At 46.0% G+C, this 14,542-nt stretch overlaps 2 protein-coding genes across 2 annotated transcripts in view; both read left to right on the top strand.

Moving 5' to 3' along the window:
- The window catches only part of ankrd24 (ankyrin repeat domain 24), a gene marked incomplete at both ends in the record, with an annotated part of 36,068 nt that extends 28,650 nt beyond the window's left edge, over positions 1-7,418 (top strand). The window contains 6 exons of the mRNA XM_080729816.1: positions 1,190-1,488; positions 2,663-2,884; positions 5,357-5,533; positions 6,231-6,407; positions 6,795-6,860; positions 7,353-7,418. Coding sequence (XP_080585942.1) covers positions 1,190-1,488; positions 2,663-2,884; positions 5,357-5,533; positions 6,231-6,407; positions 6,795-6,860; positions 7,353-7,418 — 1,007 coding nt within the window. The remainder of the gene's footprint in view (positions 1-1,189; positions 1,489-2,662; positions 2,885-5,356; positions 5,534-6,230; positions 6,408-6,794; positions 6,861-7,352) is intronic.
- Positions 7,419-10,559: 3,141 nt separating this feature from the next.
- Positions 10,560-14,542, top strand: LOC308288382 (E3 ubiquitin-protein ligase CHFR-like; the record flags this gene model as incomplete). The annotated part of the gene is made up of 2 exons (XM_080729805.1): positions 10,560-10,682; positions 12,605-14,542. The coding sequence occupies 2 exons, from the start codon at positions 10,560-10,562 to the stop codon at positions 14,540-14,542; spliced, it is 2,061 nt and encodes a 686-aa protein (XP_080585931.1).

Genomic DNA, 14,542 nt, shown 5'->3' with positions numbered 1-14,542 from the left:
AGATCTACATGCACACAACGCCTCGCATCGTGAGACGTTGTGTGCTTGTAGATCGGCTATTTTCACTAGTTTTGTGCGACAGTCTTGTATGATGAAGCAGGGCTTTGCTTTACCAAAAGACGTACAAATTTGAAACTTGGAGATGCAAGGTTTCTGCCCGACAGTGACGATATTTTAGTGATTATGTTGCGAGGAAGACGTTGAGATAATAGCCATTTTGGTTAGAACTGACTGAAAATAACTTTGTACTTCAAGTTTAAAATGATACAAAATATTTTTTCAAGTGTCCAAATAAATTCCAAATATTATCAAATGATCTCGCGGCACCCCAGGGTGCCCCGTCACCCACTTTGAAAACCCCTGGTATAACGTTGCTGTCGGGCAGAAACCTCTTATCTCCATATTGTATTTATTTGTATAGATATATATTTTTAATTAACACTGTAGTACGATCAAGTAGGCTTAGTAACAGTTTGGGGCATTTTGGGCATACTTTACTTCTAGGGGCGTCAGTCTGCCTCCAAAACTATTCTGTTCATCTGTGAGAAGCCTGCTTGTGATTAACCAATAAGGATGCCTCTCTTTCGGATTGGTTAGACCTGTCTGTCAATCATTTTAGCCGCTGCTAGTGACAGAGCTAACAGAATAGTTTTGGAGGCAGCCTGCGGCCCTAGAAGTGTCACAGAGACTAGATTTCTTTAGGGAGCATTGTTAGCCCTCTGAATATAATAAAATAAAACTACTTAGATCAGCTTTAACTGAACTAAATAAAAACTATATACCTTATGTGAAAAAAGATAACTACTGTAACTGAAACTGTATTGTGTGTTTACAAAACTAACTACTGTAAAGCAAACTGAAATTATTGACAAAATGCCTCAAAACTAACTAAAACCTAAAACTATTATAACCTTGATATGGGGCGGTTAAAGGAATAGTTCACCCCAAAATGACTTTTTTTCCTATCGATTATTAACCCCATAGAGACTTGAATTCATGGATTCTTTTTTAGTTTTTGGCACATAATAACTAAGCCAATAATTTAGGAGGAGACTCCGAACAAAGCAGGCATTTTGTGCCTCCCTTATTGGCTTAGGAATTCAAGTCTCCATCAATAGAAGAAAAGTAATTGTTTGGGATGAACTAAACCTTTAAGCAAGAGCGTTTCTCTTTCTCTTGGTCCAAGCAGAGCGCGGCACCCGCACGCTGACCTCCATGAGGGAGGAGCTGGAGGTGGCGCGGCAGGAGGCGGCCCAGGCTCTGGACTGCCTGTGCGCCGAGCGGGAGGGCCGCGCGCAGGACGCCATGGAGCTGGGCGACGCAGTGCCGCTGTCCAAACACAAGGAGGCGCTGGCCGCCGTGTCGGAGCAGCTGGCCCAGGCGCTGCAGGAGCTCCAGGAGGAGAGGAGCTCGCGGGGCCACCATGCCCCGGAGCAGCTCCACAACATGCAGGACTCTGTGTCCAGGGAGGAGCACCAGAGAGACTCTGTGTCCAGGGAGGAGCACCAGAGAGTCACGGTCAGCTTCAATTAGTATTGTTTTAACACATTCTCCCTCCGCGTCATCAGCGCCCACACCCTAGGTGGGGTCGGCGATAGGGCCTTTCTGTGTGGAGTTTGCATGTTCTCCGTGTCTCCTAGGTTTGATACCCTCACAAAAACATGCAGTAATCCTGGTCTCAATAATGCCTCCCCCTGGCCAGCCGGGTCGCCTGATGGAGGGGAAAGGAACTGGTTGGAATAACGTGTTCCTTCCACGCGCTACGTCCATCCCAGGGAAATCCCCCCTGTCAGGTGAAAAGAAACAACTTGGACTACTCATGCATTGAAGGAAGCATGAGGTCAGTCCATTGTCCCCCCAGGCGCGGCAGAGGGAGAGCTGAGCCCAGGATTACATAGGCAATTGGCACTGGGTGAAAATGGGTTGCAAAATCGTGGGATAAAAATTATAAAAAAAAAAGAAACACATTCACTTAGGGCTGTCACGATTATGGCATTTTACATAATTGTCACTCAAATAACTACGATTAACGATTTAATTGTGTTTTTGTCGTTGACAATTACATTTCTGTTTGGCTCTTAGGCTTTGAAGTGACATGGCAGATATGACACATTACCTAGTAAAAACACAAAGAAATATAATACAAATATTTTGACAACTTCATACTGTACTTAAAAAAGAACATTGATAGTGGAAATAGCCGATCTACAAGGTCACAACGCGTCGCGAGCGTGCTTGTAGATCTTGTAGAGCCTGTTGCAAGCTTGTAGATCTGCTTTTTTTCCACTATTTTTGAACATTTATGAAAATATATAAACATCTTTCAATATGGAAACAATTATGACAAAATAACTGCCTTTATGTCAAATAATTGCGATTAGACGATTATTATGTAATAATTGTGACAGACCTACATTCACTGTGATGTCTGTATCCGGCCTTGTCACGTCACTGTCATCTGGGCACCTCTCCCAAACTCTTGTGGGGACCCGACCCACAGGTTGAAAAACACTGACGTACTGTAGCACACACCAGTCCAGCTTGGATCTATGGAACTAACTACGTTTTCTAAAGAAAGAAAATAACATGGAATGTTTTTTACATCATTGTTTTTATCAATAAAATCCTTGGTTTCTCCCCCTTCTGTCAGGAGGAGCTGCAGCGCTCCCTGCAGGCCAGCGAGAGCAGGGCGGCGGCGGCCCGGGACGCGCTGAGCGACAAGGAGAGCGAGCTGAGAGAGCTGAGGTCCCACAAGGCGGCCGAGCAGGGCCTGATCTCCAAGGAGGACCACGAGTCCCAGAGGCTGTCGCTGCAGGCCGACATCAACGCCCTCAGCGCCCGCTACAACGACCTGGCGCGCAAGCACGAGAAGACCTGCACCGAGGTGGGTGATGATGTGGCCAGGAGGGCAGAGGTGTTGGTGGGTACTGTACAGTATGTCAGTGATAAAAAAAATATCAAAATTCTTTTGATATTTTGGGGGCTTTTAGCCATTATTGATGGTACTGTACAGTAAGTAGACAGGAAACAGGGAGAGAGAGAGACGGGGAGTGAAATGCAGCAAAGGCCGTCGGGATCGGGATTGAACCTGCGGCGCGCTGTCAGGCATCAGAGCCTGTGTAGTATGCGCCTGGACCAATAGGCCAGCGGGCGCCCTGGACCCCATGGTTTTCTATTGATTAGGCCACAGATCCCCATAACTCTGAGAATGTACTGTACACTCTCAGAGTTACAAATGATTGAGCTGTTGACCCTAACTGCGAAGATATTTAATGTAAAGCAAAAATGTAAAGTCACTAGTATAGATCCCAGAGGGACTCTAATAGCTGTGGTCCCACTCCCCAGCAACATTTGTTGTAATGCTGTCTCTTGCCCCATGGGGGGCTGGCAGTGGCTCAGGGGTAGAGTGGCCGCTTGGGAACTGAAAGGTTCCCAGTTCGATCTTGGGCTCCTCCAGAGTTAGTGTTGAAGTGTCCTTGAGCAAGACGCCCTAATTGCTCCCGATGTGCATGTTGGTGCCTTGCATGGTTTCCTCCGCCATCGGTCCCACAAAAGATCCAACAGATCTTCCCTGGTGCTCACTGCTCACTGCTCAGGAGCCTCACCTCCAGCTGACCTGGTCAGAGGCTCCTGGATACTGGTCAGAGTATCATCAGTTTGCCCAGAGAACCACAAGCATCACGAGGGGGCCTTGGGCATTGGCCCCATTGTCTCGGTCCGTAATCCATCCGTGTGTGTGCGTGCAGGCGCGCGCGCGTGTGTGTATTTCATGTTCTATTATCCCTGCCTACTCTCAACCCACCGTTATCACTCTCAAAGAGAGAGCCATGGTTCACTGAGGGCCTCTTTGCCTCTCTCCATTATTCATGTGTGTATTACTTTCTCTAATTCTTCTGCTTCTATAGACGTCCTCTCTATTTCTGCTCACTGAGGCCTTTAAAATACTGCATGTCCCCCATCAATACGTTTTCTGGACCCCTGTGAGATGGAATTTCACAATCACAAATAGTCGGGGGCGTTAAGGATATTTCGCGCTAATCAGTCTAAAAGTGCAACATTTTGCACAGATGTGGCTCAAGGCACGCTCTAATGATTTAGCTAGGGCGCCCGAGTCGGCGACCTTCGGGGTCGCCACAGCTCCACAAAACACCCACAAAACTCTGAAAAGTGATGACTCATCACTTTTCATCACTAAACCATCATTTTCTGGGGCCATTTGTTGCCCAAGGAATGTTTTTTTGTGCAAAATAAATGCTTGCAATGGATTCAGCATCATGACAAACCCATAGTTAGACCCCTCACATCCTACTTAAATACCCAGAAAAAAGGTGTTTTTCTGGATATTTTCCTCCTGTATTGAAAGTCGATGGGAGCCCAACTTGATCTGGCCGCTGTGGCGACCCCGAATGTCGCAGACTCGGGCGCCCTAGCTAAATCATTAGAGCATACCCTGGGCTACATCTGTGCAAAATTTGGCGCTTTTAGACTAATTAGCACGAAATTACCATGTCATCTCCCTAACGCCCCCGACTAAAATAAACAAGCTCTCTTTGCCCTCAGCGCTCACCTGGCATTTATTTTTTGAGCGAGCTGCATTCTTTTCTGAATTTTCTGAAAAAGAAAAAAGATTTTGGGGGAAAATAGCTCACAAAATGTCATGCGTTGTGAGCTTGTTGGTCTGCTGTTTTTGAAAGATTTATGAACAAAATGGTATGCCTAAAATATGGACGCCAGGGTGAAAATGTTGGCACGATATTATCGTGATTATCAAAATATGCTTAAAACTTAAAATGCCACTTTTGTTGTTAACCACTTGAACCCCAGGAGTTGCAGCGTTCCCCCCAGAACAGGGATGCTACCTATTCTGAGGGGAACGTTGCAACGCACTGTGTGCTTGTAGACTGTCTATTTTTGGCGACTCGATTTGTGTAGAGTGAAATAAGAGCATACCAAATGCACTCTTTACAGGTCCGTTTCATCAAGTACAGAGGGTTTTAAGTGGTACTGAAACTAATCTTAGTAGCGTATGACGGGAGATTAAAATGTAACTGCAAATTAAACAAGAAATTACACAGTCCTTTTATACCAGCCTGCGCCTTGTGGACTAGCCTTGCTGAGATGGTGACGTCACCGAGAATGCTGAGGATAAAATAACGCGAAACATAGAATCAGCTAAAATGCCAATTTCTTTTCCAAATATGCTAAATTCAGAAGATTTTGGCATACTGTGGTAGCTAGGTTGGCTGACGATCTGTAGACCAGCTTTGCAAGCTGGTAAAAATCTCAGCGATTATTGTGGGCGCCGGTAAACGATGATAATAACGATATATCGTCCCCCACTTCCCTATGCTACCAGGTGTTCCAGGTGCAGAGGGAGGCTCTGTTCAGTAAGAGTGAGCGGCAGGTGGCCGAGGCCCAGCTGGCCACCGTGCAGCAGCAGATGGCCGACCTGCAGGCCGAGTCCTCCCACATCCAGGTCCTGCACAAGGACATCCAGGACTCCCAGGGCCTGGTCCGGGAGAAGGACCGCAAGGTACCATACCATACCATACCATACCATACCATACCATACCATACCATACCACACCATCCAAGACTCCTTGGGCGTGGTCAGGGAGAAGGACCGCAAGGTACCATACCATACCACACCACACCATACCACACCACACCACACCACACCACACCACACCACACCACACCACACCACACCACACCACACCATCCAGGACTCCCAGGGCCTGGTCTGGGAGAAGGAGCGCAAGATACCTACCTACCATACCATATTATACCGTACCGTACAGGACTCCCAGGGCCTAGTATAGTCAGGGAGAAGTATCGCAAGGTGAGATAGATAGATAGATAGATAGACAGACAGACAGACAGACAGACAGACAGACAGACAGACAGACAGACAGACAGACAGACAGAATGACAGACAGACAGAATGACAGACAGTCAGACAGACAGACAGACAGACAGACAGACAGACAGACAGACAGATAGAACTTTGTAGTTCAGCTATTTTCACAATATTTATCTGTGGAACTGAATGTAAATGCCTCAACTCCTACAATTTAGAAACATTTGTTGCATGTCATTCCCTCTCACTCCATCCTTTCTCGTTTCCCTGTTTCAAACCCTCCAGCGTTTGCTGTTCATTCGCATGAACAGCAACAGATACTTTGCTCCGGTTCTGATGATGACACCCGGTTTCCTCTGTCTCCCTGCAGATAACAGAGCTCTCTAAGGAGATCTTCCGCCTGAAGGAGGCTCTGGGGGCTCTGTCGCCTCCCCTGGGCATCACCTCCTCCTCCACTATCTCCTCCTCCTCTCCCATGCATGTCAATAACCCTGGCCCTCAGATGGCCCTGCAGAACAGGGTGGCTGTACTGACACAGCAGCTCCAGGTGAGGGAAGCACCGAGTCCCAGCTCTCAGCCTCTCGCCCATGACAGCATTAGGGTATTAGAATGGGTCAAACTAGCATTTAGAATACATGTTCTATTGCTTATATTGTAATTTTCTTTTTCTTTTTTTTCCAGAAATCAATAAAATCCTAAATGGTATCAGATATTTCAAAACACTAATATGTTATTGATAAAAACATTTATGTAAAAAACATGTCATGTTATTTTCTTTCTTTAGAAAACTTAGTTAGTTCCATTGATCCCAGCTGGAAAGCAATCGACGACTCATTAAGACTGTGGTTCTCAACCTGTGGGTCACACATGATTCTTTCACCTGAGTTTGCGTTGCAACATTATTAACTACATGTCTCATAATGTCTTTTGTCAGGACTGGGAAAGAAAACACAGGCAGGTGGTGACTGTATACCGCTCTCATCTACTGTCAGCTGTACAGGTCAGTCCAAGAAACTAACTGATGAAGCTACAGTATGTGACCATCTGAACACTGGGATTGTCCGTCCGTCCGTCCGTCCGTCCGTCCGTCCTTCTGTCTGTCTGTCCATCCACACGCAATAGCCACAGTATTTAGATATTATACAGCCCGTCATACTAGGGATGGGACGATATGAAAATGACAAAAATAATTGCGATTTACGATATTCTTGCTATAATCAAAATATGCTTAAAATGGCCCTTTTGTTGCTACCCACTTCCAACCACTGTTACGCACGTTCGCGTATTGATTTGTGTAGAGTGAAATAAGAGCGTACCACGGAGGACAATTTCACAATACATTTAAATATCCGCTTTTTAATCATGATGTTTGTGTGTCTGCATTTGAACGCGTACATATTGCATACTGTGTGTGTGTGTGTGTGTGTGTGTGTGTGTGTGTGTGTGTGTGTGTGTGTGGTTGGTATAACATTGTGTATGTGTTCTGCTGCAGGGTCGTATGGATGAGGAGGTCCAGGGCTTGCTGCTTCAGATCCTGCAGATGACTCACAAGTCATGACTCCCCTACATACACACACACACACACACACACGCACGCACACACACACACACACACACACACACACACACACACACACACATGGTTTCCTACCCCAGTGGTTCCCAAACTTTTTAGTTCAAGACCCCAAAAGAGAAATGTGATGTCTCTCCCCAGGACTCAAACTAGTGAAAATACGATCCACGATGCGATGCATCGTGAGCTTGTGGCTTTTTAAATGTATTTAATGGAATTGCTTAGATTTTATCAATTTCTTTTGGGGGGAGAAAAAAAAGATAATCTGAAAAAGTGTATTTATTTATTTATTTTGTAATCTTTTGAAATAATAAAGAAATTACGTAGGAAATTGGGGGAGGGGTAAAAGGGGATATTTACTCGCAACCCATAAAAATGGGTCCGGATGTTTGGGAACCACTCTCCTACCCTGCCTCTTGTCCCTTCTTCTGAACCAATATTATCTGCATAAGCAAAACACTGAGACAACTGAACACAGGTAACGTGTGTTCACAGCAAGTAGCTGCATGCACCCAGAGCAGTCTATAATACAGCCTATACCAACTGGACTGAAGCAGTACTGGACTGAGCAGTGGACTGACGGAGTGCCTTCAGGGCTGAGTGATAGAGTATGACGACGCATGGTGGTAGCTGGTTGGCATTTAGAAGGGTGAATCAGGTGTATTCATTGTGTGATGAGCCTATTGATTTTGTATGATATTCTTATAATAAAGCTGACAAAAAAACATACTTCTTCCTGGTCAGGCCTTTTGTACCCTCGTGCAGTGGTGTAAAGTAACTAGTAACTACTTGAGTATTTCCAATTTCCGATACTCCACTACATCTGAAGCGCATTTTGAATTCCGGACCTTTACTTGTAACAGAGTATTTCTATATTGCGGTGTTGATACTTTTACTTAAGTAAAATATTTGACTCCACCACTGGTGCAATGTGATATTGAACATGTAGAATCCCTTCTGAAAGGACCACTCTGGCCTCTGGAAGTGCAAAACACTACAAGTGGTGGAAAGTATTTAAGTACATTTACTAAATTTACTCTCTTTAGTTTACTCTACTTAAGTACAATTTTGAGGTAATTTTACTTTATTGGAGTAATTCCAATTTGGATACTTTTACTTACTTACTCCACTTCATCTCAGAGACAATTATTAAGTACGGTACATTTATTTGAAAAAATATATATAAAAAAAAAAAAATATATATATATATATATATATATATATATATAAAAGATAAATTAAAAAGGTAATTGAAAAAAACACGGCGCCCTCACGCATTAAAAGGACCACAGTCACCACAACCAATATTTGGGTGTTTTCATTGAATCTATCATGGTTAAAATGGAGTTTGACGTTACAATGGGTCGTTTGTATAGGAGGGCATGTCTGCTAAAATGAATATGAAATATCTAAATACTGAATCAAGCAACTTAAAAACTGTATGGAGGGGCACCTGCTGGCCTACTGGTCCAGGCGCATACCACTGCCACATAGGCATGGTTTACCCTCCAAAGCTGACGTCAGCACCAGGAAGTTGCTGAGAAATTCGCTTAGTGCGCATGCGTGGGAGGGCCGTGAATAGGGTCTATTACCTTGGATGTAAAGAGGAAGAAGCTGAGGACATGCGGGTGTGGGTGGGAGAAGGCTCTCAGACTACAACATGCAAACCCATAAAAGAATGTGGTGTAAGGAGGTGAGCGAGACCAACAGCAACACTTGCACTGGCCAGAGGTCATACAAGAGGGGCACAAAGCTAGATCTGCTATTTTAGAAAAGTTGTGAAAATGTGTGCAAATCTTATATTTGCATCTGACATCTGAATGATTGATTCCCCAAAGTAATGATGAGACTTGACATTCAGTGTCTAAAACACATGGAAGTTAAACTACATTCATTCATGAAGTCGTTAAATTGAAGATGTTAAATTTAAAAAATATATATGATGTTTAAGAAGAATCAATCCGATTGAGAACAAACATACAGCAAACTTGACAATGACATCCTAACATACTGTAAATGTCAAAAGGTGTAGAACATTTTCATTTTTTTACTTGTTCCTTTCATTCTATTGTATCAAATCACTTTTTCATTCTTAGGAAATGTGTAATATCTTGATTTTATTATACATACATTTTCCTGTGCAGAATGAGGCTAGCTCACAGGCGGACACAAACACAGCCAGCCCTTCTCCCGCCCCTGAGAACCTCAGCACGATGGCTGAGCTACAAATTCAAATGGAAGAATTTGATTCACAGAACTATGAGTTAGTTGTCAACATAAAGGTGAGCTTGCAGATATGCCTGGCAGAAACCAACTAACTCCATTTATCAGGTTTTAGATTTATTATATTTATTTCATAAATCTGTGCTATTGAACACCCTTTACATCGGTGTGTTGGTTAAAACAATATTGAACCAATGAAAAATATTAAAAAGCGCTTCAGAGCGCGCAAGTTCTGTGATCGGTGCTGTTCGGTGCTGTTTGTATGTATATGGGTGGCCGAGTTGGCACTCTGCCAAGGTGCCAACTTGCCCTGTTATTGCCAGACCCATGAAATGGGTAGGCCTACATAAGCAAATGTCGGTCCGGGTTTTCTATATAAAGGGTATATATGATGATGACATGATGATGACATGCCTACAAAAGGCATGATGTCATAAATGATGATGACAGACAGGGGGTCTGGCACAACCAGGTTGACCTGGTCTAGTTTATATGTATTATGCTCGATTAGTATACACATCTGGTTGATGATGTAATATGACCACTGTACCAAAAGGCTCAGAAAATCCTCAAAATAACTTCTGTTTGTACCGGATGACAAAGGTAGAACTGGGTATGGGAGAGGAACATTACTGCAATGTTTGTTCTTTTTCAGTGGTAGATGAGATCAGAATTGGCAGTCACCAAAGGCTTTTCAGATCTGTCCAATCAAATACTTCAGAGCTCTCGTGGAGACACCCCTTGCTGTCGTCAGTTTGTCCACACAAAAATCGAATGGGAGCATCGTGTATTCACCGCTACATCTGGGATCCGGGAGATGGCGTTGAAGGAGAGGACCTACCACGCCGGCAATGGACCCTACTGAACCGCCTGCGCACTGGAGTCGGCTGCTTCAAATCATCTATGAAGAAGTGGGGCTTGGCAGACAGTGCAACATGCGAGTGTGGAGAGCCCGAACAGACTGCAGAACACATTATCAACACCTGCCCCCTGTACAAACCACCTTCAGAGGCCGACCTCTTCCAAGTGGGACCAGAGACAAGGGCGTGGCTACACAATACTGAGTTGGACATTTGAGGATGATACACGAAAGAGAGAAGAGAGAGAGTGTCTCAAATGTGGATCTGGACTTCAAGTTATACCATGTAACTTTTTTTATAAAACAAATCTTAAAATTGTCCTAACTGTTAAATTGCTAAAGTTTTAGAACACACACTCTGTTATTTTCAGCTTCTGAAGCCTTCTCTTTATATGTTTTCTATGAGTTGTGAGGGGGGGAGAATTTCCCGGCAAAATGATGTCATCTCCCACATGATACACTACCGGCCAATCACAGCGTCTTGCTGTCTCTAAAGGAAGTAGCTTCCCTCAGCAACTGTGTTTACATTGGTGAAGGAATCTTGCAGGCTACTCCCTCAATCCTGGTCTAAAAATGATGGGAGACGGCTCTACGGATGCGTATCGGCGAGGCGGAGGTGATCGCGGCGGCCGCGGTGGTCCGCGGCGACTCCGGCCGAAAAAAGCAATACCGCTACTGACCACTAGTTGAGCAGCTTCCACAGTACAGCTTTCACATGACCAGCCTGTGATGTCATCTATTCCAAACAGTGCGTAAAAATATCTATTTTTTCCCCGTTTCGCTTTATTGTGCCAAGATGTAGGCCATGCTTCGTGTCCTGAACAAAGCCAGATGTCGGAGCTGTCATGCTGTAAAATACTAATACCAAAATAAAAAAAAGAGAGAATGTGATGATACATTCAAATTAATTTAATAGGGATCCCTAGAGAAACAACTAACCTCCGACATGCGGGATGATTGAGTCTCCAGAAAAATACAATACATTTTATACACTTTACCCAAAAGAGGTGGAGTGATCACATGACCAGACTGCCATTGACGACAAGTCTTAACTAGAAATACTGTTCCTACGAAACAGTGTGGGCTCGCAGAATGGTGACAAAGGGTGAATTGCAAGTGTGGTTGCCAACGTTACTATATTCTGCAGCGTGCTAACTGTCATGTGAAGCTCAACCAATACTCCAGCTAACACCACTCCCAGATGTTTTTCTGCCAATTGCACCTCAATTGGCTAAGGGCCCTGTCTGCGACGGAACTTGGTAAATAAACTAGACCAGGTCAACCTGGTTGTGCCAGACCCCCTGTCTGTCATCATCATTTATGACATCATGCCTTTTGTAGGCATGTCATCATCATGTCATCATCATATATACCCTTTATATAGAAAACCCGGACAGACCGACATTTGCTTATGTAGGCCTACCCATTTCATGGGTCTGGCAATAATGAAGATAACATAGTGTTCTCGCCTTTCAGGCGAGCCCACAACTAGAACTGCACTCTGCTGAGGTGCCAACTTGCACCTTGTGCACAAGTAGGCCATGTATGGCCTACTTGTGCGCCAGCAGAGCGTGCCATGAGGTGCACTCACCACTGGCGATGCCAGTGACATCACCAGGAATGCTGGTCCCTCATTGGCTGTTAATGATGACGTTGCCAGAAATGCTGGTCCCTGATTGGGCTACGGGCTTAAACAAAGAAGGCCACCGACATACAATGTCTAATTTCTCTTTTGGGTCTTAAGCCAAAACGTTTGGGAACCAATGATCTATGACGTCAATCTGTGACATACCTGTGACGTATTACCCCAATCAGTATAAAACTAAAGTTCAATATTTCAAGAGGTAGAATGATTATTGAATATTGATCAGAAATGGGGGACCGGGGTCTCGCACATGAATCTGATTTGAAGAGACATTTGAACGTGGAAGGTCTTGCAAGAGGGCAACCATGGGGAAAGCTGGTGAAAGTGGACTCCTGTGAAACTGGAGTATTGTACAGGGAAGTGTTGCTCGTCAAGAGGGAATGCACGGTCGGTCGGAGTAAAAGATGTGATCTATCATTTCCCGCTAAACGACGGATCTCGCAGGATCACTGCAAGATCATACAGGATGCGCGCTCGGGCCAGGTGTGGCTGGAGGACATGAGCACCAATGGCACCGTCATCAACAAGTCCACGCTGGTGAAGAATCAGACCCACATGCTGCACAACGGAGACGTCATCTACTTTGTGTACAGGAAGGATAAGCCGGAAGAAAATCTCGCCTATGTTTACCATTCCATTCAACCGGAACGTGCTGATTCACATGATATTAGTAGTGCTGGACCAAATGCTGCTGACGTGATGGAGGAGAGGTCATCCCACAGACAAACCGTTGCATCACCAGACCTGTCTTTCTATGCAGGGCCAGCAATACCACCCCAGCTCTGCAGCTCATCCCCCCATCTGCACACAAGTTGCCCTGCGGCAGCTGGCCCTATTGTGCACACAAACTCCTTTGCCCCAGGCCAAGCTAGAAAACGTGTCCCTACTAAAGAGAAATGTGCCCATGTCCAGGAGCCAGAGAGTAAAAAGAGGAGAAAAACAAAACCCGACGAAGGTTGTTGCGATCTGAGTCTCCCGAACCTCTCTGGAACTGAAGCTGCGGGTCTGCCCAAGGGAGGCCTTCAGGATCGGCCGGCCAAGGCTCCTCCGGTGGAAGGTGCCAAAATGGACAAGATGGAGGAATATTTGACGTGTATCATCTGTCAGGACCTGCTGTATGACTGTGTAAGCCTGCAGCCCTGCATGCACACCTTCTGCGCGGCCTGTTACTCGGGCTGGATGGATCGCTCAGCCCTGTGCCCCGCCTGCCGCTGCACCGTGGAGAGGATCAACAAGAACCACATCCTCAACAACCTGGTGGAGGCCTACCTCAGCCAGCACCCGGAGAAGTGTCGCAGCGAGGCGGACAAGAGGAGCATGGACGGCAGGAATAAGATAACGCGGGACATGCTGCAGCCGAAGGTGGTCGAGCGCTCTGTCTTTGATGAGGAGGGGAGCTCTGACGACCTCTTTGAGCTCTCGGACGACGACGAAGGTGAACCATTCATGATATACAGCCGAACTCCAGACTACTGGGAGCAGGACTCCTTCTACTGGCTGTACTCCACTGACGAGGAGGATAGCTCTGACTCTCTCTCTGAGCTCTCCGACAGTGACAGTGACAGTGACTCCCCAGACACTAGCCAGCCATGCAGACAGTGTCCTGGCTACAGCAAGGATGGCAGTCGGTTGCTGTTCCAACGCTCTGACCTCGCTGGGTCTCCTGTGTCACCTTCTCTCCCATCCCGACCCACCGCTATGCCCATGCCTGGAGCGCAAGGCCCTGGGGAGAGCCCTGGGGAGCCCAGTGCTGGAGAAGAGCCCTCGTCATCTTCCAAGGTCCCTGCGATGACGGCTCCTCCGGAGTACAGGTGTCCTGCTCAGGGCGGCCACGTTTTGTGCGCCTGCTGCCTCCAGCCAATGCCAGACCGGCGTGGTGAACTCGGCGGCCAGCAGGAGGTCCCTGCTCAGCAGTGCATGCTGTGCCAGCGGCCCTTCTGTCATATGTACTGGGGCTGCCAGAGGACCGCCTGTCGAGGCTGCCTGGCGCATTTCAGCGAGCTCAATCTAACCGACAAATGCCTGGATGGTGTTCTGAACGGCAATAAATACGAGTCCGAGATCCTAGAGAACTACCTGTCTACCAGAGGCATGTCTTGGAAGGACATGCTCCAGGAAGCCCTGCAGGGCTTACAACATGGAACCTTCTATCTGTCTGATTATCGCATTAATGCAGAGATCATCGTCTGCTTCTCCTGTGGCATGCAATGCTTCAAGGATCTCGCCTACGAATACAGACGGAACATCCCCGCATCGGACCTGCCAGCATCTGTAACGTCTCGTCCAGACTGTTACTGGGGGCGGAACTGTCGCACGCAGGTGAAGAAGAATCATGCCATGAAATTCAACCATATATGTGAGCAGACTCGCTTCAAGAGATGA

The sequence above is a fragment of the Nannobrachium achirus genome (assembly GCF_963921795.1).
Source record: "Nannobrachium achirus genome assembly, chromosome: 1".
NCBI lineage: Eukaryota > Metazoa > Chordata > Actinopteri > Myctophiformes > Myctophidae > Nannobrachium > Nannobrachium achirus.
This window is presented reverse-complemented; position numbering and strand designations above follow the sequence as displayed.